The sequence below is a fragment of the Atractosteus spatula genome, chromosome 7, assembly GCF_055471065.1.
Source record: "Atractosteus spatula isolate fAtrSpa1 chromosome 7, fAtrSpa1.hap1, whole genome shotgun sequence".
In the NCBI taxonomy this organism is placed as follows: Eukaryota; Metazoa; Chordata; class Actinopteri; order Semionotiformes; family Lepisosteidae; genus Atractosteus; species Atractosteus spatula.
Window position 1 is genome coordinate 12,003,643 of NC_142712.1, and position 27,815 is coordinate 12,031,457.

The 27,815-nt window shown below is 34.7% G+C and overlaps 1 protein-coding gene across 1 annotated transcript; it reads left to right on the forward strand.

Annotated features, from left to right (window-relative positions):
* Positions 1-432: 432 nt before the first annotated feature.
* On the forward strand, positions 433-27,815 carry LOC148830471 (melatonin receptor type 1B-like). The gene is made up of 2 exons (XM_088921085.1): positions 433-961; positions 25,383-27,815. Exons 1-2 carry the CDS (start codon positions 769-771, stop codon positions 26,249-26,251), a joined length of 1,062 nt encoding a protein of 353 aa, XP_088777211.1. The 5' UTR covers positions 433-768; the 3' UTR covers positions 26,252-27,815.

Consider the following 27,815-nt stretch of genomic DNA (forward strand, 5'->3'; position numbering starts at 1 on the left):
TAAATTAAATTTTAATAAGAGCAAAATGCAAAAAAATATAGTATATGACCATTCTTTGTTGATATACTGACATGTTTTTTAAAATAACTGTCGGATAATTTCAGTAAAGCTGTTAACTGCCTAATAAATGAGTGTTGCTTGTGTTAAAAGAAAAAAATCTTCTGAATAACTCAGCCCGGATGTACTATAGTTAATTTTCGTGGAGAAAGAAAAAAATGTCTTTTTGTATGTCCTCTTTCTGAATGAAAGACAGCCTTCTCGCTGAATCTCTACTGATTGCACGCTGGATTTACCATTTGGAATTGCTGCTGCTTAACAGATAAATCAGACCGCCAAGCTTTGCCAGCAAGCAACACCAGTCAAGTCACTGCCCGATACAACTGTCATTTCAAAAAGCACGTTCACCTTCGACTGCTGGCCGCCTGGCTGCTTATGCAAATAAGACTAAGGAAACGTGGGCATGGAGTACCCACGCCTTCTGAAATACCCGATCAATAGTGAATATTAAAACGAGCTGGCGTAATAAACTCGCACAACCGGCACTATTATAAACCGCCAGGTCAATGGAAATTTCTACTCATTCGAGTAGAGTAGTTACTCTAGAACTACTGGAAAAAGAGAAAAACTCAATTTTTTCCGTCTTTATTTGACATGGCTTTTTAAAAAAAATCGTTTAGGTATCTCTAGTCAGTACTGTTTGTTATAATGGCATCAGTATTTGAATGATTCGAAAAGGGAAGAGGAGAGTTGGCAACTAAGGTTTTAGACATGCCAGAAAATGTTTCCCTCCTCAGGAACCGCTCAGAACTGGGGCACAGTCGAGCGTTGGGAGGGAACCCTCGTCCTGCCTGGGCGGTCACCGTGCTGGCCAGCGTGCTGATATTCACAACAGTGGTGGATGTCTTGGGGAATTTTCTGGTGATTATTTCCGTTCTCAGAAATCGGAAACTTCGAAACGCAGGTAAGACGCACCAAAGTGTTGTGTACTGTATGTTCGTACTTTTGACAGCTACAAGCTTGCGAGGCATTTAACCTGTCAAAACAATGCTTATTTGATGGTTCTTCTTTTTAGAAAAAAAAAGGCTCATGTTGTGTAAAATTCATGTTTATGTTGATATCTGAACCGTGATTGTGATGATAACTTGATTTTAAAAAAATGTACGGTGCATTTACTGTAGGTAGCAAGCATCACATGATTGTACTGTGTTATCAGTTACATTTACACACTTTTGCAACATGCGACTGATTTAGCGTTAAACCTACAGTTCATCGCGTCGTGCCCTAAATATTTATTTCTAACACTAGTGTCTTTATGCAGACACTTAATGAATGAGCGTCCCATTGATAACAAACTTCATTCACACGCTTGACAGATACAGTAGATACAAAACAATGAATGGAAGGGCATTCAATGAATGGGCTTCTCTGCGGCACTTTTTTCTATGATATACAGTATAACAAGTCCATGAAATTACACAACACCGGACTCTAATTGGCAGCTTGCTCTTGTGCATGGTAGGCTGCACATGTCAGAAAGAATGCAATAGAAAAGCTTCGATATTACAAGAATAACGATTTGCAAACTCCTGGCTTTCAAATTGTTAGACCACGGGCTACTCTATCACTTTTTCATCTGCTGAGTATACTAGGAGCCCACAGCTGGTCCATTACACAGCCAAATTAAATGTAGGGTATTAATGAGGGACGTACTAGCTTGTCAACCCAACTGTTGTATTAAAAAAATGTTTAGTGTCAGTAATGTTATTACGGTTATTGAAGCAAATGTCCTAACAGTTTTGAAGAGTTTGTGAATCTTAAAATGGGGAAATTTAACTACTGTACAGTACTTTCCTCACCAATTCAACAGGTTTTTAACACATCTTGTGAACGCTAGTGGGCTACATTCCAAATTTCTCAAGGGAATGAAAAAGACGCGCTTAAATTTCGCATAACAACATTAAGTCAACATTAACCACGATTCCATTTACAAAATGCATTATTATTCAGGTTTATTTTTACAATTAGCTTTTAGCTTCTCTAATCACAGAATTATATACACAGGAGAGCAAATGGGTAGGGAAGAGTTGACACAATTATATACAGTAGAAGTCATATACTGTACTGTATAAATTAACCTTCTAATAATCTCAGGGAGGGGGTTGGAACATTTTACCTACCATTTTAAAGTTCAAAATGTTTTCTAAGTATCCTAACCCTTTCCCTCTCCAGTAATTGTGAAAGAATCATTTTACAGATAGATTTACCCCATCTAGAATCAGTCCAAAAGATGATGTTTCCATACTATTGCAGTTCTACCAACATCAGGTGGTCTAAGGAAAACTGGAATCCAAACTGCTGCAGAGAAGTTGAATTGTCAGTAAGGCTTTTATTTTGTGTCCAGTGCTACTTAGGTTTCAATATATAACATGTATTTAATATACTGTAGCTGCTTCTGGTGATCTATTATGTACTTATAGCAAAACAGGACAGTAACACCTGGAATGAATCTCCTGTTAACTGTGTAAGTAAAAATGAGAAACAAACAGACATGACAAAAGGTATCTGTGTCACATGCTCAAATATGCAAATCAAGTCAAATTAATTAATGTGTTTATGTACACATTTATATTGTGTCTTTATTGGATCATTTGCCAATATACAAGAAAATGATTAAGGCTCTATTCATCTTTGCTTACAGTATGTCGTAGCAGTATGTACTGTAAAGTTAATTGGCAGAATGGAAATATTCTCATTTTAGCTCTAATAATTCCAATTGCTTAAGTGTTTCAGCATTGTTAAGTCATAATAGATTCATGGACTATTCATTTGGTGTTATGTAGTTCCCAGGAATCAAAGCTGAACAGCCACTTATCAAAAAGTATGATCAAATATCATTAAATGTACAACTTTCAGTAACTACATTTTAGTCCTACAGTAGAAATAAAATCTTTGATCATTTGACTGATTCAGACAAGTGAATTTGTGAAGCCATCAATATTCAGTATGACTTCAACAGATACTTAAAGTTTTGAAGATAAATCTTACAAATAAAAGTATAATGAGCCTTGATTAGTTTGTAATGGTGTTTTCCCAGAAGTAATCAAAGTGGTATCTTTTCATCTGGGAGAAAAACTAAACAAATTATGTCTGGTCAAGCGGTTGGCATGCAGAGAAAAAATTATATTGTGTTTGGCAACTTTATGTGATGGGTCTGTAACTTCATCAGCTTGTTGATATGTTACATCTTCATTTGATATTGATGAAAAATGCTAGAGTATTATGTGTATGGGTTTTGGGCAGGTCCAGTACTGTTATAACTGGTGTTAAACAATCGTACTGTATGTTTCTGTTGTATTAAACATTAAACATTATTGTCTAAGATAAAACAAGACAAGATAAAACAAGAATTTTGCCCAGTGATATAAAATTGTGTTGAGTATGTTTATACAGTATGTTCTTATGTTAGTTTCAAATAGTTTTCAACAGTTTGAAATAGTTTTTGTATTTCAAAACCATGTCAGAGACAATCAGTGATGTCCATACTTTGGAGAAGCGTTCTATGTTGAATACACAATAAATGAGTGGTTCTTTTTCAAAAATATGGATGTACCTGGATATTATATGAACTAGAATGTATCTATCACAGGAAATGTAAACTACTGTAAGTATGAATATATAAATGTGTCTTATTTCTGAAAATAAAGAAGGCTGATGCTTCAATGTAATTGAAGAATCATCAAGCAGGACACATTTTAGGAAGATAGTTGTTTCTTGAAAGAGAAATATGACTAATTTAAACATTAATATTACAAACTCAGGGGTACGGAAGAGGGGTCTACAAAAATTAAAATAAGTTTAATTATGCAATTGAAAATTATTGTGGAATACTTGAGTGTTTTCAAACAAGACGGGCTCAGGAATCAACAGAATTACTTCACCATTTACATGCACATCTTGTTAAGATTTCAGCTCATACTGCTCAGATTTTCAGCTTTTTTAATGAAACTACTGCCAATTATTTCAAGCTGTTCTGGTACTCCAGGGGCAGGGTTACAGACCTCCTTTAAATCAAACCCAGCCGATTAAATACATGGCTTCAAAAATGACTTTGAAGTCTGTTCTCCTTTGCTACCTCTTCTCTACGTTGTAGAAGGTGTTTCAGGGATTAACCCTGCTGTAATCTGTCCATGTCTTGCCTGCAGTCACTCCTGCTTGGTCATTTTCATGAAAAAAGGCTCTTACAGTATATGTCCTAGTATATGTCCTAGGCATGCATTTCTCATTCCCATTGTTCTCCTGTAAAACTGACCATTAATTTTCAAAGTAAATAATTTTTTTACTTAGTAGTACACCCATCAGAATCTGTAAAATACTCAGGCAGGTTTCTGTCCTGTATCAGTTCTTTTTAATGTTGCAGTGTTTGATGGTCTGTGTGCTTCAAACAATATGTATAAAATATGTAATTTAGCAACACAACTATGACAGTAGAAACACAAGCTCTGAACACACTGAAGTCACTCATATTGAATGGAAAAAGAACATGAAGGTTGACAAGTTTCACTTGCATGGTACCGTAGATAAAAAAAACAAAGACTTGCTGCTTATGGTTAAAGTAGAATGTACAGAGTAAGGAATAGTCTAGTATGTGTATTAGCAACTTTCTAAATTACTGTACCAACTCTTAGGAAATGAGGCTTTACAAAATAAATACCACTGCAATCCATTTGCATCAGTAATCTCCAAATTGGAAAACAGTATGAGATTTTAGATTCGTACAAATACAGTATGCATTATGCATGTATTCAGAGCTGGATTTGTTCCCCTTGTAGAAATGTAATGACAACCTTATTTTACTGTATGTAAAATAGGTATTTAAACTTGGTGGTACAGTAAATGCTTTATGAATACTTTCTATAACTTTCTATAACTTTCAGTCACTGCTGGGTTTGAATGTAATAGATAAAAGATGTGAACATGTGAACTATCAAATGTGAAGTAGTACAGCAAGCATATTGTTTCTATTTCCTAGGATGAAAGTACTAGTACTCAATATAATGTCATAGTTTTATACATTTTTTCAAGATCTTTTATGTTTTCCTTTAATTATGTACTCTTTCATGTCTTTGAAATTTCTATTTTGCCACTAATTCCTTCTGGATTATTAATGAATTCTCCCTTTATGAATTTTCATTATGGTGGTTTATTTATTTTAGTCACTCTTGTCACAGAAATAATGCAGTACCTGCTCTTGGAGAACTAATTGACCGGCCTTAATATTGCCCTGAGAAAAGAAGAAAGGTTACAAATAAGGGGTGGCCATTTGACCATCTAGTCTGTTTGGTAGTTAGTAGCTAATAGATCCAAGAGTCTCCCTTGGTTATTTTGTGAGAGAAGTCAAGGTACCAATCTTAACAACATGGTTTAGTAGCTTATTCCATACTCCCACAATCCTTAGTTTAAACTTTAGTAAAAAGATGTTCCTCCTGTTCTCAGTTTTAAACACCCTTCCATGTAGTTTCTACTTACAGTATTTTCTCCAGCTCACGATTAACTATTTATTCCCCTCATAGTCTTCTTTGTTCAAGACTAAAAAGGTTCAGAGCTTTCAGCCCATCAGAACAGGAGATTCCCTCAAGTCCCAGAACGTATCTGTTTGCTGTTCTCTTGGATGATTGTGGAGCAGCAAAATATTTTTTGCATCATAGTGTACACAATATTCTGAATGAGGTCTACAGTAACTCCAAATCCTAGTGCACCGTGCAATTTTGGTATAACATGTCTTGAATTACAGTAAATGCTACACGTTTATCTACAGTACACACAATATCCTGAAATTTTGTTTGCTTTCTCATTGCTGCTCCATATTGTCTCCTGCTGTCCATTGCTGTCCCTGCAAAATAGCTACTAAGATTGCTGTGCAGGCTAAACAATTCAGAAGGAGGGGTAGGGAGTTTTGGAAGTTCTCTACAATGCCAAGCAAAATCAGTTCTTACAGTTCTTAATACTTTATATTTAGTGCTGTGAAATTACACAGCCAATAGTTCACATTTGTTACGCTTGCTTTGCTACGGAATAGCAACCTAATGTCTTTTTACAGACAAGGTAGCTTCATCTTAGTTCCATTCCCAAACAATTACTGCCGTACTTTTGGTATAAAAATTACCACTAGGTTTGGCACTAAATGCCAGCATTCTGCTTTATTATGCTATTCAAGCTCAATAAATGCTGTTCATGTACACAATTTAATGGACACTTTGATAAGATAATATTGGCCAACCTATTCCCTTTCGTCTCAGAAAGATAAGAGACTGAGGGCATTACTGCGTGTTTTCAAAAATGCTTGAATAAGTTGTCTTCAGTTTTTTTGGTTGGTATACTGTCTGGTGTGTTGTAAGTTATAACTCTAGTATATGAGAATGTTCTGTTGCAGTATCATCCATCGCTTAAACAAAGTGTATATCATAAATATGTTTAAATAATTTCAATCATTTCAATTAATTGTCAATTGTTATGTGATGCAGTCCTGTAATTACTGTGGTTGCCTTAGCCTTTGTGCCTTGTTATCAGTGCTAAGTAGATTATTTTCACCATTTTAGGAATGGTATCTTGATATTCTGATGTGTTTTAAAGGTTATTCATGTTTTTTTCAAAACTTTTTGTCCGTCTTATTTCATTTTTAATTAACAGAGATACAATCTTTGCTGAAGAATATTCTGAAAGAACTTGCAGAAAAGTGCTAAAATGTTATAGTAAGAATGATTTACTGTAGCACTTCAATCAGTCAAATCATACGATTTTCTGCATTTTGGTCTGTTAAAATAGCTTGCAGGTTCTGCCTGATGAGAAGTAGATGGAGAAATGAATACTGTATATTTTCCCTCTCATCAAAAAATCCTTTGCGTGTCATCTAAGTCTCAGCTTCAAGCTGCAGATAAAGGAATTCATTTCTTGACAGCATAACGGGATTTCCAAGTGCACCATTAGCAAGTGTTAATATTACTGCCTCCAAGTCTAAAATTAGTGTTATTTGGGTGAACAATACTGTTCTCTGAATCTTCATTTGTTTGTGGACTCAGTGATTATGTTTCTTCTCTGCTGTGCCCTTCACTAATGTAACATGATTTCGGGAATTCCTTTGACATTTAGTTATCTGAAAGAGTGCAGACATGATCAGCTTCAAAAGTATGCAATACCATAGTCAGACACTTCAGAGACAACTGAACAGCAAATGTCTGCTATTGAAAATCTGCATGACTATATTCATGAAGTAAGTTTATTAAACAAAAACTAAATAAAACTTAAGGCTAGAAAGCATGATCGCTCTAAGAATTAGTTGTTTTAGGTGCAAAATTGTTAACCTTATTTGTCTTTCTCAACCATATAAAAAGCATTTAGGTCACATGGCGATAGATCTCCTCTGATGTCTTTACATACTGTTACATAAGGCATGACACATCTCTCAACTGCTACCAACATCAATTCATGCCTAAAGCACTCAGAGACTGCAGGGCTCACTGTGCCACTGCCCTATCTGACTTATCCCAATCTACCTTGACTGGCAGTTCTCAGCCAATCGTGCCAGCCATTCGGAGCATCCTGGCTTGTGATATGATGCAGACTTCAACCTGTGATCACAGAATTCAATCTGCCTTTGGGTAAAGGAGGCTCAAGTGGTCCAAAGCTTTGATCTAATCAGGACCAATGTATTTAGAGCTTCTGTGTCTCTAAAATACTGGTAAAAAAGCAAAAGTGTGTGCTAAGTGACCTCCAAGGTACAAAGTCAAATAAATTGATCAATAGTCCATTTCATCATATAGAAAAACTTTAAAAGTTGTTGTGAGTTACAGACTCAGATCCCCAAGGTGAACAGGGGAATGCCAAAGTATTGGTGATCATAGCCTGCAAATTGCTGGCAGTTTCATTGCTATTTCATAACTGACTAAATCAAAAACTAGAACCTCAGAACTACTGTAGAACCCCATTAGTTGAAGTGGGTAAACTTTCTGTAAAACACATCTACAGTAGATGTATGGTGGAGTTATCAAAATCTTAAAATTGTTTGAAATTAAACTTCTGGGAATTACAGAAAGTGCCTAAAAATGTTATTTGATCCTTGTATAGTAGTCCTTTTTATTGTCATCATTAATGAGGCCCTGGTCCTGGAGAGCCTTAGTTGTTAGTCTTATAGTCCACCATAAATCATCTGTTTTTTTAAAAGTAGGAACAGCTGCTAGATATTGTGTAATTAAACAACTAATTAATGCAGTTAAGGGAATTCTGGTTCTTGAGGACTAAAGAGTATTCTGATTTTAGTTCCAAACCATCTACTTAATTTAACAGATCAATTGTTTATTTGATTACAGTTCAGTTGTTCCAGGTCCCCAGAAATTATGATTCACTAGTTCTTATAAAAATTGGAGATCAGATACTGCAGTAGCAGACACCAAGTTTTATTCTGGAACAAAGAGGTCCTCCTTGTAGCACTTTGTGTACCAACTTTCAGTTACTGAATAAATGTGTTCTTAATCTCTCCATTCTACAGATTTCTGCTTTCTTCACTTCCCCTGGAAGTTGTCTCCTAGACTTTGGTCTCTTTAGCCCCGTTTCACTTTTCCTTGCCCTCTCTTATATTTTCTTTATTTTAATCCTCACCCACCCCTCTTTACATTCCTCCTCTTTCATACAGTATAAACTCACAGAAGGCTTCGCAGCCGAGAAGCTGTGTTTTTCTCCTTTCTGTTTTTACTTTTTAATGCAAAATTAATCCCTCTCCCTAACCCTTTGGAGCATTGCAGCATTCATTCCCCTCCCCCTCCCAAAAGAAGATTACTGCAGTACTTTTGGTATATAAATTACCGAAAAAATACCAATTCAGTAATTCAGTAAAAAATAAGTTTTAGTAAGCAAAAGGAAATTATAAAATTAAGATTTTTGATGAAAGTATAGATCAGGCTTATTCTGTTCTGTGACTGTGTCACAGATCATAAATAATTGGCATTACCATCTGTGTATTTTTGGTTATCATTCAAAAGCCAACTTGTGGCTATACGTGGCTGTTTTAGGGATTTCTTATTTTACAGAGTTACAGGGGATTATCTTATCCTAGTCTTAGCACACAAGCAGGTATTTACAATATTTAAGGTACAAATATTATATTTTTTATACTGTACAGTATAAAATATATGTATTTTGTATATCTGTATATCTGATTCTACATATATACAGTATATGTATATATATATGTACATATATACAGTAGCATACTATAGTAAAGTATATATACTTTACAGTGTGTGTACTGTATATGTACAGTTATGAGCAGGTATCTCTCAACGTTTTACTACAACTGCAAATTGAAAACAAGGCCTACTGTAAATAATCAAATTGTTGTAGAAAGAACAATGAAAAACTCCTCATGGTCTGTGCTTTGGGCAAGTGTTTTATTAAAACATTTTGAAGAAGGAGCCTTAGCATATTAATGGATTTAAAAAGAATTGTGCCACGTGCTTCACTGTTTGTACCACTGGAACTGAACATTAAAAGGAGCTGGAATCATTTCCTTTTATATCTATTATAAATGCATTGTGGTAATTTCAGCTAAAGGCTTGCATAACTGTCTCCAAAGAGTGAAGAGGAAGCCTTTGATGTGTGATAAGTGTTGAAATGAGGCAGAGTACCTAAGCAGAAAATCAAGATCAGCTGCCAATGTACAGTATTTTCTTGAATATAGCACTTCTCAAGCATAAAATACTATAGCATTTTTACAGCAGAGGCTCTGTTTTTTAAATACTGGGAATTTTGCAATCTTGTGAGATGTACGCAAAAGTATAAATGACTCATCTGCCTGTACAGCTTGAGGTGTACGAACATGTTCCTGAAGGAAAAGTGATGCTTTTTAGACAGGTATTGTCACGGATGTCGGAAAGGCAAGCCGTGGAATGGCCAGGAGAGCAATAAAGGCCCTATGCGTGGCGGTAAAAGAGGGCAACATGGGGGTTAGCCCAGGATCAGGGGGTCAGACGATGTCGGTATAGAAACCTAAGCCCTCAGGCCACGGACAAGAGCGACCTGGTGCTAGGCGGGTCTCAGGACATCCGTACCCTCAATGCTGAGCCAGGAGCAGAGCAGAACCAGGAAGTAAATGGGCTCCACAACAAAGACATACCGTAAAGACATGAATAATCACAGGGAACTAGGAACAGGACAGAAATAGAGCGCCCTCTAGGTGTGCAGGACGTGACAGGTATAGAGACAAACTGTATAGACAAGGCATGTTCTTACATTTGAGATATGAGAGGGGTGCTGAGTCAGGTGCTTTCTAATTAATTGTCAGCTTTGCTTGTCTTAACATGGGTTGTATGGCTTCTAAGGCCCTGTAAATCTGGGGTCCTGATTTAGATTCCAGTCTTAGGAAGTGGATTTTTGCTTGGTGCTCTTTCCATCTCCCAAAGATATGCGAGCTAGTTTTTACCGGCCAGTCTAAATTTTCCCTTTCTCCATTGTCCTGGGATGATGTCCTTACTGCAGGGGAGCAATCATGTACAGTATTTTTCCATCCCATCTTATACCCTGCACTTACAGGATGGGATCTTGTTCAAATGCATTTTGATACATTTTGTTTTTTGGGGTAAAGGCAGATATTTCTTGATTTATGTAAGTAAAAAGCACATAATCCTGTTTTTCCATTCAAATAGCCAGATCAAATAGTATGGTCCCTTGGATGTTTGAGAATGTTCATTGAAGCTGAAAGTTAGATATCCATAAAAAGCTTTGGGAACTTATTACTTTTTAATACAAAAAATAACTAATCGCCAGCCCTTTATGGATATTTAAGTGTTGCATTTTTTGTGTTGGTTTAATGGCGTCCAATTAATCTTTGCTTTTTCCTAATAAAAAGTCTTGAGTCATGCTGAGTGTTCAGTTATTTAGGAAGGAAACAGCTGAACTTTTCTTTAACACTTTTCTTCACACAAGACTTATGGGAAATCTTTGCAGAAAGTATATATTAAACAGAGAGAAATGTAAGTTGTTAGATAATTCTAAAATTGTTTGCATGGAAAATAAGTAGAGCATACAATGAGATTTTTACAAAAAGATCATCACAAATTAAATAAATGAGAGAGGCTGAATGCTGAAGGAGTGTCACAAGCTAGCTGTCTAGCAACTGTATTATTACTGTATTAATTCATTGTAGTGACAGATTTAATTGAAAAATGTTTTTTAATAATGGCTTGATTTACTGGGTTCAGAAATTCAAGTTGATATGTATTTCTTTAAGCAATGTCAGAATAAAAGGAAATGAGCTTACCACTGAGAAAAAACAAAAACTGACTTGGTTCTACAATTAGTGCCCATACAACTTAACAAATGCTGTTGCACAAACAGCACAAAGAAAGAATTGGCCATAGGTTTTAGACTCGACCACTGTGAGTGAATATAAAAAAGCAAAGCTCCAAAAACTTTCCCAGTTAAAATGATCAAAAAGAACATTTTAACCTTGAACCTACTGTTTTGATGTGTTGCTGTGTTGTTTTGGCTTCCAACAAATTCAGTGTGAATGTGTCCAGAAGACATTTTCAATACACTCTACAGGTTTTTCTTTCTGCAGTGCACTGATGTGGTATTAACACATTTCAGAATCTCACACATGAAAAAAGCCTGATGACACATTATACTTTAAGCAGTAATGAGAAAGCCCTTTTAAAAAAATCAGCACACAATTGTGCGATGTTCATATCTCTAGAGTCCTTTAGAAAACAATGTGTTACATCTCAAGGGTCTAATTCCACTTATGAGAAAATTCAAGGCTTCCTATTTAGCAGACCTGCTTAACATTATGAATCATTCCATTAGTTTATGTAACTCAAGGACAATGATGGACATTTGGTAACATTAATAAAATACCTGTACCATTAGTGAAAAATATGAACTTTTAACATTGTAGCACTCCGCACAAGTTTTTCAAAGACTGAACCAGTGACTGTTGATCCCAGTCCAAGTGGATGAGTTTTAAAATTTTTCCTTACAGAAATAAATGTGTCTAGTGTATAATAATGGATCCAATTAATATTCTATAACACTTCAAGTACCTTTTCTAAGAATGAGTGTGTCTATATAACCACAGGTACTTTTTCACGAATTTCTGAGGGAGAATTATTGCTAAGAACACCTTCTTTATTATTATAAAAGTAACAAATTGTTTTTTAACATATGAAACTTGCAACGTTAAGTTCTAAGCTCTACTACGATATACAGTATTAATATAATGTCAGGTAATGAGTTAGTGTAGGACCTTAATATTCGAACACAACTGAAACATCAATGTTGTAAATGCTCTTGGGGGAAATAAAAATATTGTGTTTAACACAAAATGTGCCTGAATCCTTGTTTCGCATTCTAATAATGAAATGAAATAAAACACAAGCGGAATGTTTGCCTTATATTATCTTAATCACTCCTCCTAGATGTGGAGCAATAAATTTCATTGCATTAGTCCGCACACATGCCAACATTTCATTGCTAACAAGTAATGTAGAAATTTTAGTTTTTTCTTACAAACTATCAAAACTCAGATGTGTTATGAATGCCAAGAACTGTTTTGTAGAACTGTTTGAACAGACATTTAGGTTAATGTTTGTGTTCTCATTTTTAATATGCAGTACGGTATTGCCTTAAACATAAAAATATAAATAGAAAAGGCTTCAATACCAACAACTGTAAGACAATGTATGATATATACACACAAAAATGATTAACGAACAATACATTAAATAAATTAATACATCATGTACAATAATTGGGACTGCACTAACAAGTTGAACATTTGTATCTGTTTATATACAGTCGGCATTACAGTAAGTGGTACAGCTATTAGGTTTAAAGGAATATGTTTATTATACAGAAAGGAGAGGCATTTCAAATACAAATAATGCTTTTGGTATGCCTCTCAGTATATTTAACATTTCTTTTCAGTTTTCCCTCTACAAAGACCAAGCGAGATCATTTCTAAAGTCAGGAATCGATTCACACTGAGCTGTAATCTATCAAGATTACAGCTGTTAGGATACAACAGATTTCCATGATAAAGTGATTATAATATGACTAAATCTCTCATAAAACACCAATAATGATTTTATTTTGTGCTTTACTAATAGCATAATGCATCAATCCCACACTTTAGAGTGATAACCTACATTCTGATAAGAGCCTGATACCATGTCTGTGATTTCAAAAATTTTACATTATTAATTTCCCAAAGAGCAGATAGTATGAATTATCTTTCTTTGGCATCCTCATCCTTCTAAAAACTCCTCCTATAAATCATGAAAACCATTTAATTACAGACATGGCAAGAAATTCATAGGAAATGAATTGACAAGAAATGGGGAGATCAATTAATCTAAAATAAGGAAAGATAACTGCAGGGAGAAACTGAGGAAGAAATTCACAGCCAAAGTATAAATAAGAATAATTTTAAATTTCATACTACACTAAGGCTGGATTTTTATAAGAAGCTTTTTTTTAATCATTCAGAAAGACTGGCAAGAACATCATCCCAGAGTTTTCTTGGGCAAAAAAAGTTTTCTTTTTGTGAAAGAAAAAAGGCTTCAGACAGTGGATAATTTTTGCTTTGTTCAACTGTAATCCGCCATAAAATAGTACTGCTTATGGTATCCTTATGACACTACAGTGTTATCAATGACATTAATTTATTCATGTTGTCAGCATCATGGGTGGTCATGCAATCCCTGATAGATTACAGTAAACTAATGGGAATATTGAAATACCACTCCTCACTAGTCAGCATTTGTGAAAGCAAGGTTTGCACATCTTCACTTCTTAAATGAAGTTGCAACTTTTGCTTATGGAAATGTGCAAGTGAATGTGGTCCAGAATAGTTTCCCCCAATAAATCAGCAACAGCAGACTACTTGCCTTTGGGATTACAATGGAATTCACTGGTTGGCCACATTGTACTTGCATACCTAAAGAATTATGATGTCATTGCTGACCGTAGCACAGTTTTTCAACACCCCTGTTTACTTTATACCAGAGTTGACACCCATGTACTGTACATAGTAATGACATTCTGTTTACTACATACTGTAAATGATCTTACCTGATATTTCCAATAATTATGTACAGTAAATAGAGTCTTGGAATACAGTCTTGGAAAACCTAAACATCTCACCTTAAATTCATTAAGTCACTTATGAATTACTGTATACAGTAATTTCCCAGTCATGTTTCTGTTTGTAGACTTTCAAACAGTCTTCTATTCTTGTTGGCATAACTTGTGAGGTTTAATTTTGATACCTTAACAAAGCAGATTATAGTGTGCAAAAGTGCCGAATTGTGTGGAGCTTTGCTAGTGTCTGTGTGTTAGGAGGGCAATCTGCTGTCATGCAACAGTCAAGCTCATTTCTTAGGTGTCTTAGGTTTCTTAGATTTTACCTCTCCATTCCCCCAAAATTTCCATGTAGATCATAAATATTTAAGAATGAGAATGATGCTAACATAACAATTGTGTTTGATCTGATTTTCGTTGCGATATGCCACATACATACTCTATTTTGTTAAGAAGAAAAGGGCTTAAACCAAAAAAAAAAACTTTGAGTTAAACTGGAAACAGTGCTGGAAAACATTCTGTAGTCTCTTTACCTCCTCTCTGCCCTCTTCTATGTTTCAGCATCCCCCTTCTGGGAAATTGGCACTCATCCCCTGATGCTTTCTGACAGTATTGAAAGCCTTACACTGTATTCCACTCAAACTGAAAACTCAGTTTGACCTCAGGTCAAATGTGGTTTCCAATGTATGCTTAATAGTTTGGCCTCACTGATAGTGGCATCATATTCTCCTTTTTTGTTCTTATTTGTAAACAAGTATTTTAATTATTTGTGATTTAACCAACACTTTACCACATATTTTATTTTTTGAGAGCTTAAAAGACATTTGTTACTGATCAGCATTAATATCAGGATTAAATCTGGCAGCAGTAACCCTCTACAAACTTGATAGCATTTATTATTTGTTATGTATTGAACACAACAGCAACTGGTATTAATGCTGACAGTGGCAAAGAATGGTATTTTGAAAGTAGCCTTTTGTGTGTCAAGTAAATGGTTGAATTAGGTCACTTTGTCAATCTCTAGCATAACAAGGACATATTAGAGTATGTATATTTCAAATCTGAAGTAATGTATTTAAAAATGATGTCAGTGCAATGTTTTTACAATAGAAGTAAGAAACTAGATTTCTGTCACGTGAGAAACATTGGTGCTTTCTCTTCCACTGGATTTAAGAATGTATCTTGCAGAAAGATACAGTAACATCTGATTAGTTTCAGTGGATCTGTTCTATGTTTATAGAATACGGTCTTGTCTGACTTTCCCTCCTTGCACTTACATCTCCTTATTTTCAGCACACAGATATATACAATATAATTAATAAATTCAGCTTAAAATAAATGAATCTATCCATTACTCAAAAAATGAGTCCGCCTCATTGAAAGTTCCAAACCATAATGCTGATCTGAGGCTCGTAAAAGATTAAACTGTTTTCGTAACACTCCCACCAGCTACAGGTATGTGTCACACTTCGATAAAGAAAGCCAAGTACAGCATTTAAATAAGAAAAAAAAAAGATAACTGCCTGACTGCACAGTGAGATCAACAAACAGTAAACAACCTTCTTCCTGCTCAGAGATTCCCAAATGAAAGCTAAAATGTAAATAACGGAAGAGCAGTAGAGGGAGGATGGAAACATCAACACTGTAAAAAATTATGTCAGCCCGCTCTCCCTTTGAACCTTAGTAAATAAAGCAGTGGGGGTCTGATGTTTGTATAGGCAATTAGGATTCAACCCAAATGGCTTGTTTAAAATCTACTGCAGCAGACAGACAAGCAAATAACAAACCATTATACAGTACAATATACTGTACCAGTAATAGAAGCTGAAACAATATACAAACAGGCACATTTCCAGCTTTTGATAATATTAAAGAATTTGCAAGACATTGTGAAACAATGTAGTGTAATGTCTGCCCACATAAACAGGATTGTGTGTTGCACTGTTTTTTCTTCTCGAACCCTATTTTCATTCAATTACAGGTATGTACTGTAGTAAGATACATGTGAAAACTGGTCAGTGCAGAGACCTTTGTGTATATACTGTATATACAGTACGCAGCTGGAATAGAAAGAAAATATCATGATACCATAAGAAAATACCATTTCTTAACCTGTACACTTTTTACTTATTTTTAAATGAGGAGAAAAAATCGGACATACTCTGTTAATTTAATGGGGAGGCGCTGTAAGACGATTAGCCAGTATGTGGTGACAGTGAGTCACAGGGACATCAACTGAGCACAAAGGCACATGGTTTGACTGGCAACTGAGCTAATTAACTTCACATAATGTGTTCTTGCTTCTTTCCATTACAGATTATAGTTTTTTTTTTATTTTATTTTTAAAATTCATCTTCTAAATGAAAAAAAGGAAAACTTTAAATTGTTAACAAAGCTTATTTATGATTCAGAATTACTTGCCACCATTTCAGTCAACATTGTTTTTTAAAGAAACTAAAAATAGTACTGCAGGCGTGCATAGGGGACACAAAAACAAGTAACCACCTGTTTCAGTTATGTTCAGCAGATATAAAAAGAAAGAGTGGCAGGCAGGCAATTGTGGGAAATTATAAAATAAATAATGTTTTCTATTATAGAATTATACCATTGATTTGCAGTGTTTCCTGATCGTGTCATTACTCTGAGCATTATTTTACAGACATCCGTGTATATTGGTAATAATGTCTTGATTATCAATATGATTTATATTGTTATGTAAATTGTTTCATTGCATAAAATGTACATATTTTTCATATGATTAGAGCAAGCTGTATATCACAGGTTTTTATTGAGTCAAATTGCATATTCACAGATATTAAATCTTGTCAATACCTTTTTTGTCTGCTTTCTAATTTACTGTTTACACTACTTCTTGAGCTTTATTTTAAAAGATGATATGGACATATATAGTGATAATTCCAAGAGTGTGCTAACTGCTAAACATGTTTTGTTTGTTTTTACCAAACTTACATACTTTTGGTTAAGCAATACGTTTTAAATTCATTTTTATGCACGCACACCTGCCATCTCCATTAACAGCAGAGTTAAAACTATTTTCCTGCTTCCAGTCAGTCCTGTTGTTCTTTCACAAGAATTATATTTTATTCTTCTTTTAATACAACCCGAGAAACCCGAGAATAAGTGTGGCATGTGACAATCAGTCAGAGATGGATTAAGGTAGGCAGTCATTTCCCTTGGTCTATACAGTAGCAGTAGCATACTTTTTGGTCGCAAAGCTTCAGATTCTTTTTAAAGAAAAATTCCACAGGCTTTCAATCAAACCTTCTGTCTCCTGTGGTATGATTGAAGCTCTTTGGTATAATGAGACATATGCCAGAAAAACATGTCCCTGTGTTGAAAAGGTTGATTAAACAACACATTAAGTATTCCAAGAATGCAAGCAGAAAATATTAATCTAACATCTGAGATAAGCCTTGCGTACTTTATTGAATAAATAAGCAAAACTATGTAGGACTGCTTCTGTCTGAGTTTAAACACATCAATATCTGGTTTTTAAAACTTTAATGACAAGATGTTACAAAAAATACTCTCTTAGGCCTTTCACAGGTTTTGGGTTAGAGTTAGAACTGATAGTACAGGCAACAGATAGAGGACATGAAAATGAACACACTTTAAAATCGTATTAGTGATGTAAATATCTGCAGACCTTTGAGCCAACTAAAGAATTAAGGTATTACCGGATAGTGTAGATGCAGAGTTTAAGGATAAATGTACAGTAGGATTCAGTTTAGACGTTTCTATCAGACTTTTTGTGAATTTTAACTAGACACATTTTGTAGAAGACTTTTCAGGACCTTGGACAGTGCTATAGTGTTTATTTACTGTACATGAGAAGCACACTCTGAAGGAGAGAATCACCTGCAAACTGATTGGAAAACAAAGCTGGAAATCTTCACAAGCTGACAAAGAAAAAATAATTATGGCTGAATTTTTCACAAAACAAACACTCGACTATTGCCTAAATGAAAAGCAGAACAATATTGGTAAGACTGTGACACTGAACCTCAAATTCAGTCAAAAATTCAAATTAAAAGTTTCAAATGCTTCAAAGGGGGGAAATATGTCAGAAATTATGCTGTGTTTCAGCTAAGAGTGGCAACTACTGCTATACCAAGAATATTTTCAAAAGTACTGTACCATGGTTTTCCTTATATTTCTGTACTGTATATGTCTTCCAAAACAGTACTGACCATGCTAAGCAACATTACTTTACTAAATCTGACAGGATCGGGCACCAGCATGACAATGCAGCTGTCAACAGACGTTATCTATACTGTATATCTATAGATACACAGTTATCTATACTGTTCTGCTGAAAGCTTTAAATACAGTCTGTATGCATCATAAATGCAATTCACATGAAATATATATTTTCTCTCAAATGAATACTGCATCTCTCCCCTTGGGGCATAGTTTAACCTTGGTTTCCACATCAAATATTACTGAATGCCAGATATTTTCATGGATCATGTGCTGTCACTGACACTTGAATGTTGGGAGGTAACCTGTCAAATGCATCATTTTAAGGTTGTATGAAATACAGCAGAAGTATATTTTTTAATCTGTTTTCTTACCAAAGTTCATGGTTCCATTTAATTCACTATTCGTAAACAAATCCAATCACAAAACACGCAGGTTAAGTCAAAATAGAGACATAAAATAATGTATTACAAAATGAAAACATTAATACTGTACACATTATCTTGCTATTTTCCATAACATAACAATGGATGGATGGGCACCTATCGGGAATTCAGTATGGTGACAGAAAAATGTATTTCAGCTTGAAAGTGGAAGTTTTGGAATCATTCAGCAAAAGCTTGCATTGATCTTACGTCTTAATTTCACACACAGAAGAAAATAAGAACAAATGAAGGCAGGAACAGCCTGTACAAAATATGACAAGGAAGAGACTCTTGACGTCTGTTACATGTTGGCTTTGCTAATCTAGGTTATATTTACTTCTTTTTCAGTCAGTGTTCCCTTCTGATTCTAAACCTAAACCGTTCCAACCTTGCTCCTGCAACTTAATTATTTAATTCTCATTTGGAATTCCACGCTTCTCATATTCTGAGCAAATACTGTACATTTGCTTTCAACTGATCCTATTCCCACAGACAGTTCAAACCAAACTGGTTTGGTGTTGTTTGTCAATACCCTACTGTGTTGAGGCCAAGGTGTGAATGTTTGGATTAAAGCCTCTGTAAGTTTCAATAGTGGCTGACCCGCTAACAAAATTAAACCATTATTAATAAGTGTTCCAGTATTCAAATGGAAATTAAAGACTCCAGGTATGCTGAAAATGTTTTCGTTAATTCATTTACTGTAACACATTATTTGAATGAATGAGTTTAAGAGTTTAACCTGTTTGTATGAAATACCTAATCTAAGAAAATGAAATTCCAAATCCTTATCTGAAGTATATGGTATTCACAGTGGAAGATTTAAAACCTAATCTGCCATAGACAGCTTCAACATAACCCTGCAAAAATTGCCATTTTGAAAGAGGGCATACATTTTGGATGCTATTTGTATATTATATTTTCCTGTAACCAAAGAGATTTGTACCATCTTTTGACACACAGGCTGTTTAAAATTAATTAAAGCCAGAAGATTATTATTGGATTCATAAAGTGAAAAAAAGTTTAATGTTTTGCTAAGTTTTTATACGCAGGAAAAGTGCAAGAAAGTCTGTATCTCTGTTCCCATGTACAGTACACCTCTGACGGCTGTCAGCCTATTATTCCTGTGTATGGAAATTCTGCATTTTTGAGAGGCTCATTTCAGTGTAAATGTTTGACTCTAGATTATTTCACTAAAGTGTTCAAGAGCAATGGAATTCATAATTATCAGAATTTACACACAATGATAAAGGAGTATGGTAAATAACAGCAAGATCTGAATTTAGGCACTTAGTCAACAATTACAATATATACGTAAAATAAAGACAAATAATTTATAGCTATAATACCACTTATAGCGGCAATAAAAAATATTTACCAATCTTATAAACCATGGACATTTTACATTGCATTGTGTTACGATATGGAATCACAATGTATTTAATCAGGAATTTTTGCCAAAATTCTACAGAACCTCTGAAATTCATTATAAATGTAAAACAAAAAATAACCGATTGAATAGGTATTCACCCTCCTTGAGTTAACATTTGGCAGAGGCATCTCTGGCAGAAATTATAGCCATGAGTCTTCTTGGTGAAATCTCTCACATGTGCTTTGCAAACATACAACTTAGCGTTGAGCCCAAAAAGGGCAATGTTTGGGCTCCCACGTGCCTCCTGGCACACTGTAATCAAAATCTGATGTGAATTTTTTTCAACAATGCCTTTCATTTTGCCTCTCCAAAGTCCAGATTTGTGAAGTCCCTGGGAATTGTTGTCATTTCTTAGTTTGTCAGTTTCTTCCTTTTCAGCTATGGAAGAGCTTAATGCCTTTAGAGCTGTCACAGGCCTCTTGGTGGCTTCCCTGGCTAGTGTCCTTCTTACCCATATACTCAGAGTTTGAGGATGCTCTGTCCTACACAGATTCACAGTTGTGCCATATTTTCTCCATTTCTTCATAATGGACTTCATTGTGCTTTTGGGGTATCTAATGCCTTGGAAATCTTCTTATAGCCTTCCCCTGATTGCTGCTTTTCAATCATCCTGTCCCAGATTTACTTTGAATATTCCTTTATCTTCATTAGTTTATTGGGCACTGTGTTAATCGACTGTAGGAGCTCCCAGAGATACTGTAGGTGTGTTTAACCTGAGCTCTGTAAAACATCCTAATAGCACAGATGTGACTCCATTCAACTAATTATGTGACTTCTAAAGACAATCGGTTGTACCTGACCCAATTTACAGAACGTGTGTTGTAGCAAAGGGGGTGAATACTTATGCCATCAGTTATTTTCTGTTTTATATTTAGAATTAATGTTTCAATCAATTGAAAAATATCCCAATTAAATACAGGATGATTCCATATTATAACAGAACAAAATCTGAGAAATTCCATGGGCGGTGAATACGCTTGATAGCTCACATGAGTGCCTTTGTGTTGCATGTCAGAGGAATGCAACAATCTGTAAAATGTAAAATAATATAATGTATGTGTGTAGCCTTAGAATGAACTGTGGACTGTGCGAATGGAGATCTCCACTGGTAAATGAAGCTGACAGGGTGTTCTGGCCTGTGGCCTTGCCCATTGGAGCACTATGTGCCACCCTGTTAGCTTGCATGATAAAATTAATGCAAATGAAAATGAACGAAAACTGAAGAGCTGCAGGGTGGAACAAACTGCTCTTGAGGACACCTTCCTCCCCTTTGGCCATGCATGCAGGGAAACAGAAGAATAGGAAGGTGGAAGGCTGAAAAAAACCGCAGTGATGTGTGAAATAAGAGTCATGTTTATAGAGAGCCCCCTGCATAGGCATTTGATTGATGGGTGGCATCTTGATCCAGAAAAATACCCTGTTTATTATCTTTTACATTCATGCATTACGGTCTGTCCTATAAGAACTTCTTTTATAGAAGGATTTCACTGACTTTGCAGCTAATGTGTATTGAAACTCATGGCCAAATCATTGTAAACTGCACACAAGATAATTTCTTGTGATAATATAATATATAATATAGGAAACATCACATGATTTATAAAATAGATTTTCACTCACATTCTACTTGGTTACAAAGTAACCAGTTACAATATAAAGTAATCAAACACAGTACAATATATTAATGTAATAACAAAATTTGCTACATTGTCTTTTCACTATAGGTGCCAGCTGTTTGGTAGATCAGCAATTCCATTATCTAGTAGCTTTTGAAAAATGTTATATTATGCCTGACATCTATAAATTGTCTAAGGTTTAGAAGCATTAACTTAATTCATTTATGTTTTTCATTTGGCTGCTGCCAATTTCACAAGAGCGAAAAAGGAGCCCAAGATATAGTCAGAGCTTGACCCAGTTTTAGGGGAGAAATACACACAGGGCTAGCTTGCGGACAGTAACATTTCATTTAAATCTATAAACCTAAAACAGAATTGGAAAAAAATATGACACAGAAAAGTCCTGGCTCCTGATATCAGACCAGATCGAAGCTGTCAATAAACTAGCAGATGGATCAAGTTCTTAGTGTTGCTAATCTATCTGCTTTCACATCCATTAAGAAGGATAAGAACTACAGACGATAAAACGACTAAGAGATTTTATGAAATATCAAAATCTGTTCAACGGAAACAAGACATTAATTTCTGAGAGTCCCTTATGTTATGTGATAAAGTACAGTAGTATAAAAATCAACACAATTACATTCTTCAACATTAATGTCTGTATGAGCCCCAAAAGATTACCATATCCATCAGCATGGTATTGGATTATGATGTTAATGAGCATGTTTGTTGTTGTTGTTGAAAAGTTGCAACACAAAATTGTGTGACTTCACAAAATTACAAATACTTGTCAATGATTCATGCCCAATGAGTCATGCCCATTCATGATTCAGTACTCACTGCTACTCACTTTCAAGTTTATTTAATAATAAACTTAATATCTTTGTATTGAAATTTTAATTCAGTCACAAAGTTCATAATCGCAGAGGAGTCTTTGTCAATACAAAATACATACAGAATTGAATTTACTCCGCCTACCCACATGAAGTTTGTAAAAAGATTTCTTTTTTTCCTGTAGTGCTTGGAAGCAGTTTACATTTGCAAGCTTTCTATAATTTATGTGAAACCCTGTTATGCACTTTAGCTTTTTTGTAGCTTTTAAGTTGAAGGTTTGTAGAACTTCCCTTTCAAATTATCTAAAAAACTAAAATGATATCCTTTTAAAAAGTCACATTAGAAGTTTGCTAGTTTAAAATGGTAATTATTCGCTGAAATTAAATAGTTTTGTTCTTAATTTCATATGTTCTTATTTTTTATTCCTCTTCAACCATGGTGTTTAAAAGACAGTAGTGTAGTTTTTTCTACATTTCACTGCTGCTTTTTTTTTGCACATCCTGCTTTACAGTATATATTCTGCATCAATAATGTTAATTTGTTCTATTTTATTCACTTTTTAACCCTGGTTTGACAAGCCATTTTTAAATCTTTTGACTTTATCATAGTGAAAAAGAAAGGAATCAAAAACTAACCCAGGAACAGGAAAGTACTGATGATAATGGTTCATTTAATAAGAGATGTAGATGCATTGTATGCTTGTAGTTGGGTGTGCAAGTACCCAAGTGTGTAAGTTTAGTCTTTGCATTTGAGTTAATAAAATGGGGGATGTACATTTGTTTTGAAATTAATCCCTAATCCTTAGCCCCACAATGTACACCACTTTATCTTTGTTTTGAGACACCAAAATTCAGAGTTGGATATTTTTATCTTTGTAGAGGTCTTGTGGAAGAAGCTTTAATCATGTGTGAAGAGTTCCGTGTCATCTCCTTTATTTTGATGGATATTTTGAGCATTATTTCATGGAGTACTAGGGAATCATGATCATTTCACAGTAATTGAGAGTTGTTGCAGTATAGCTTGCAGTGCATTTTAAACAGCTGTTAAATGTTTATTTCTCTATGGTTATAGAGAATGCTAAAGAAGACTTTAACTAGCACTATTATTAAAATATGGTTCAATACACTACATTGAACTCCTGGCATCTAGCTATGGAGCAATCAATACTGTATATTTGCCTTAGGGTTATTTTCACTTACATATCAGATGTTTAATGAAAAACAAGACCAATTAAGCAATGTCATGGGTGATGAAATTACATTCCATATCAAGTGATGGTTCTGTTTATCTACAGAAAAAGGAGAGCTTTGAACTGGTGGTCCACAATCTATATGCAAATACATATCATGTATAAAAGAATGAAGGATACGTGAGATGTGACATATAATTAGAACAATAGCTCCTTCACACAGAACCTAATTAAAGCACTAACCTGACCTAATTGAGTTATCAATCTTCTCTGACACCAGTGGTTTACAGGACAAAAAAGGTTTTATGAGAGAAATATAGAAATCCAATACAATTCTAAATAGTTAGTTAAGGTAAATACAGTCTTCTGATTATTTGACCTCAGTGCTGTGAAGAAAAAAACTTCATAGGTTATTACCTAGGTTATTATTTACTCTGACTATTGCATCTAACCATCTGTCAGAAATCTGCTTCTTCCAGGGAAGGGTCAAGACATTTTGACTGATTGGTTTCTGAAAAATTGCTTCTGGCCTCTTAACCAGAAACTGAATTTTGAAAACATATATTTAATATATATTTAGATATCTCTGAATTAAATAAAATCATTTGAAATGTGGACTTCACAAGAAAGAAGACTGGTAGATTATACAATGTAGATTAAAGATAAAATGTAGTAAAAACTGAAAGTCTTTATCATGTATTATAGCAGTGCTTATGCTGAGGGAAAAAAAATCAACCATATACATTTTGAGCAAAGATAAATGTTTATGTTATGATGTTGACAAGATAAAAGAAAATTACAATTATTAAAGACATCTCAAATGGTTAAACCCTTTACTGAACCAGACTTTTAGAAAACAAACTAAAGCCTTCAATGAATTTGTTCATTTAATATACTATAAGAAGCTGAACATGAAGAATGAAATAGCAACAAAATTCTTTCTGGCACATCACATGTACTGTAAATGGTGTTGACAAGAGGAAACTACACCACGTGGAATCTCTGAATGAAGACTGAAGAATGAATTGAATAAATGCAGACAGCAAAAGCTGGAACATGAAGTCTGACTTTTCAATAAACCTCTACAGTGGAAGGGGAGTTTTGCAGGTCACATCTAATTTGATCTGTTCTGATCCCAGAACAAAAAAAATCTTTGTACGAGGACATTTATCTAGTTTACTGTTTGTCAGTCACAGTAATCAATATCAGAGGTACTGTATAACAATCCGTACTCTTCTATAAAAGCTGTTGAAGAAAAGTTAATTTATCAAAGTAGCTCAACTTTAAATGCTAAAAGAGTTAAAAATACCATATTCAGATCATTAACATCTACAGTACAGTGAAGACATGCTGATTTAAATGCTAGCAATCCAATCATTTAAACTGCCTTCTAATCTCACAGTACTGATTCTTACCCTCAAAGGATTTGTTATAAAATTACTTTGTTATCGTACAGCATGCAGGTTTGGTAGGACTGGGTTATGCTTTATAAGCAATTTGTTTTTAATTTTAATGGAGCTTTATTTCTTTTCCTACAGGTAATGTGTTTGTGGTGAGCCTGGCCTTCGCTGACCTTGTGGTGGCATTTTACCCTTACCCTCTTGTGCTGTTTGCCATTTTCCATGATGGATGGTCCCTAGGGGATACTCACTGCAAAGTGAGTGGTTTCTTCATGGGCTTGAGCGTGATAGGGTCTATCTTCAACATCACTGGAATAGCAATAAACCGGTACTGCTACATTTGCCATAGCTTCACTTATGACAAACTCTACAGCTACAGAAACACCCTGCTGTTTGTGTTTCTGATATGGCTGCTGACTGTCGTCGCAATTGTGCCAAATTTTTTCGTTGGGTCTCTACAGTATGACCCCCGTATCTACTCTTGCACTTTTGCCCAGACAGTCAGCTCCTCTTACACGATAACTGTGGTGGTGATCCATTTCATTGTCCCCATTATGGTGGTGACTTTCTGCTACCTGAGAATATGGATCTTGGTGATTCAAGTCAGAAGGAAGGTGAAGACTGAAGTCCGGCCCAGACTGAAACCCAGTGACTTAAGGAACTTTCTCACCATGTTTGTGGTGTTTGTCCTCTTTGCGATTTGTTGGGCACCCCTGAACTTCATTGGACTAGCTGTAGCGATCAACCCCAAAGCCATTGCTCCAAAAATACCTGAATGGCTTTTTGTTGTGAGCTACTTTATGGCCTACTTTAACAGTTGCCTTAACGCAATAATCTATGGACTGCTCAACCAGAATTTCAGGAAGGAATATAAACGGATTATTATGTCAATGTGGATGCCACGGCTCTTCTTTCAAGAGACATCCAAAGGTGGAACCGAAGGAATGAAAAGCAAACCTTCACCAGCTTTAAACAACAATGAACAAATGAAAGGTGAAAGCTTGTAATGGTTATATGTTTTTCTCTCTAAACTGTGGAGTGCCAGTCGTATACCCAAGGACACTTACAAAATGTGACACATAATGTGAATTAAAGGATGTTGTAAGAAAAAAAAATGACATTCTTCTGTGATTAACTGATACTGTGTAAAGACTTAATTTAAAGTTAGGAAACATTAGTGCCATTCATAAATTGCGTAATATAGCTTATGGGTCATTTCATTACATACTGTACACCTCAGGATGCCTATATTTTCTGCTGCTGTAGCAATATGCTTTTTAATTGGAAATCGAAAGCACCAAATATGTTTCTATTTGAACATACATTTTTTAAAGTATGTGACAGCTTACTTATTCTTCTGTTCTTAATCTTTTTTCCCTTTTAAAAAGGTTGTTAAATGGGGATTCTGTGTTCAAAACATATTCAAGCTTTTCCTTGGTTCCCCACAAAAACAATTTCTTCAGGTGTTTCTACTTGTACTGTGATGTTAAAACAACAGCTTTGTGACCTGTTTGTAACTCATTTGAAATATGTTTAGGTTGTCTCATTTTGTTTAACTTCATTATAAGTTAGGTTTCTTTTTCCAGTATACAGAAGTATAGCATTTTAAATTACAGAGTAAACTACACCTCTTATGAAACATTTAAAGCTCAAATTATGATAATAATTTTTATTGTCGTCAGCCTTTAGCCTTAAGTTTAACACAATCTGTCTCAAATATCCAAAAATCTGAGTTACAAAATGCAACAAAAACATAAGTGCCCAGTTCTCTTTTCAGTAATTGCAGCAAAGCTTCATATTGTAAGTGTTTAATTGCTTCATTTTAAGTTTGTTCATGTATCTTTATACATAAGAAAAATATTTCAAAACAAAAACTGGAAGACAGGTGTAGTTTATTAATTTTATCACAAAAAAGACACGCAAAACATAGAATGAAAAATTAAAACTCAATTTGTAATATTTTGTTTATCATTTTAGGGCAAGACAGGGGGTTAAGGGTGAGTTTATGCTGAGTACATTCAGAGAAGCACAATAACAATAAAAACATTTGAAAATTATAGCAATGGTTTACTTCAGTTGTTTTTTTAAAAAAAAACAAGTGAGAAACAGTTCCTTTATTTAATGTTCTGTATGTACTGTATGCATTCTTTTAACATTTTGTTTTCTGATTGTTAATAGAAAGTACATTGGTTTTTAGCTTCCTAATGAGGTAAACTGTTTAAGGTTGCTTGCCGGGATAGGCTGTAGCTCCCCTGCAACCCTGAATTGGATGAAGTGGTTAGAAAATGGATGGATAATTGCAAATGAAATTTATAAATGGTTTAATAGAGGTTGTAAAAAGCATTACCAAGTACTTCTGAATTTAACAAAAATATATGTAAAGGTTTCTGAATGTGTTTTACACCATTCAGTGCCAGTATTTTCTACTGTATGTAGAGTGTAATAAGCAGTGATTTGCAACACCCAGGCTATTGTTATCCAAGTTGATTACGAATGTGCATGACGTGCTCCAAGGAAAAAGATGTATTTCACATAGTATTCTAAATAAAGAGACAGGGAAGTAAAAAGAAA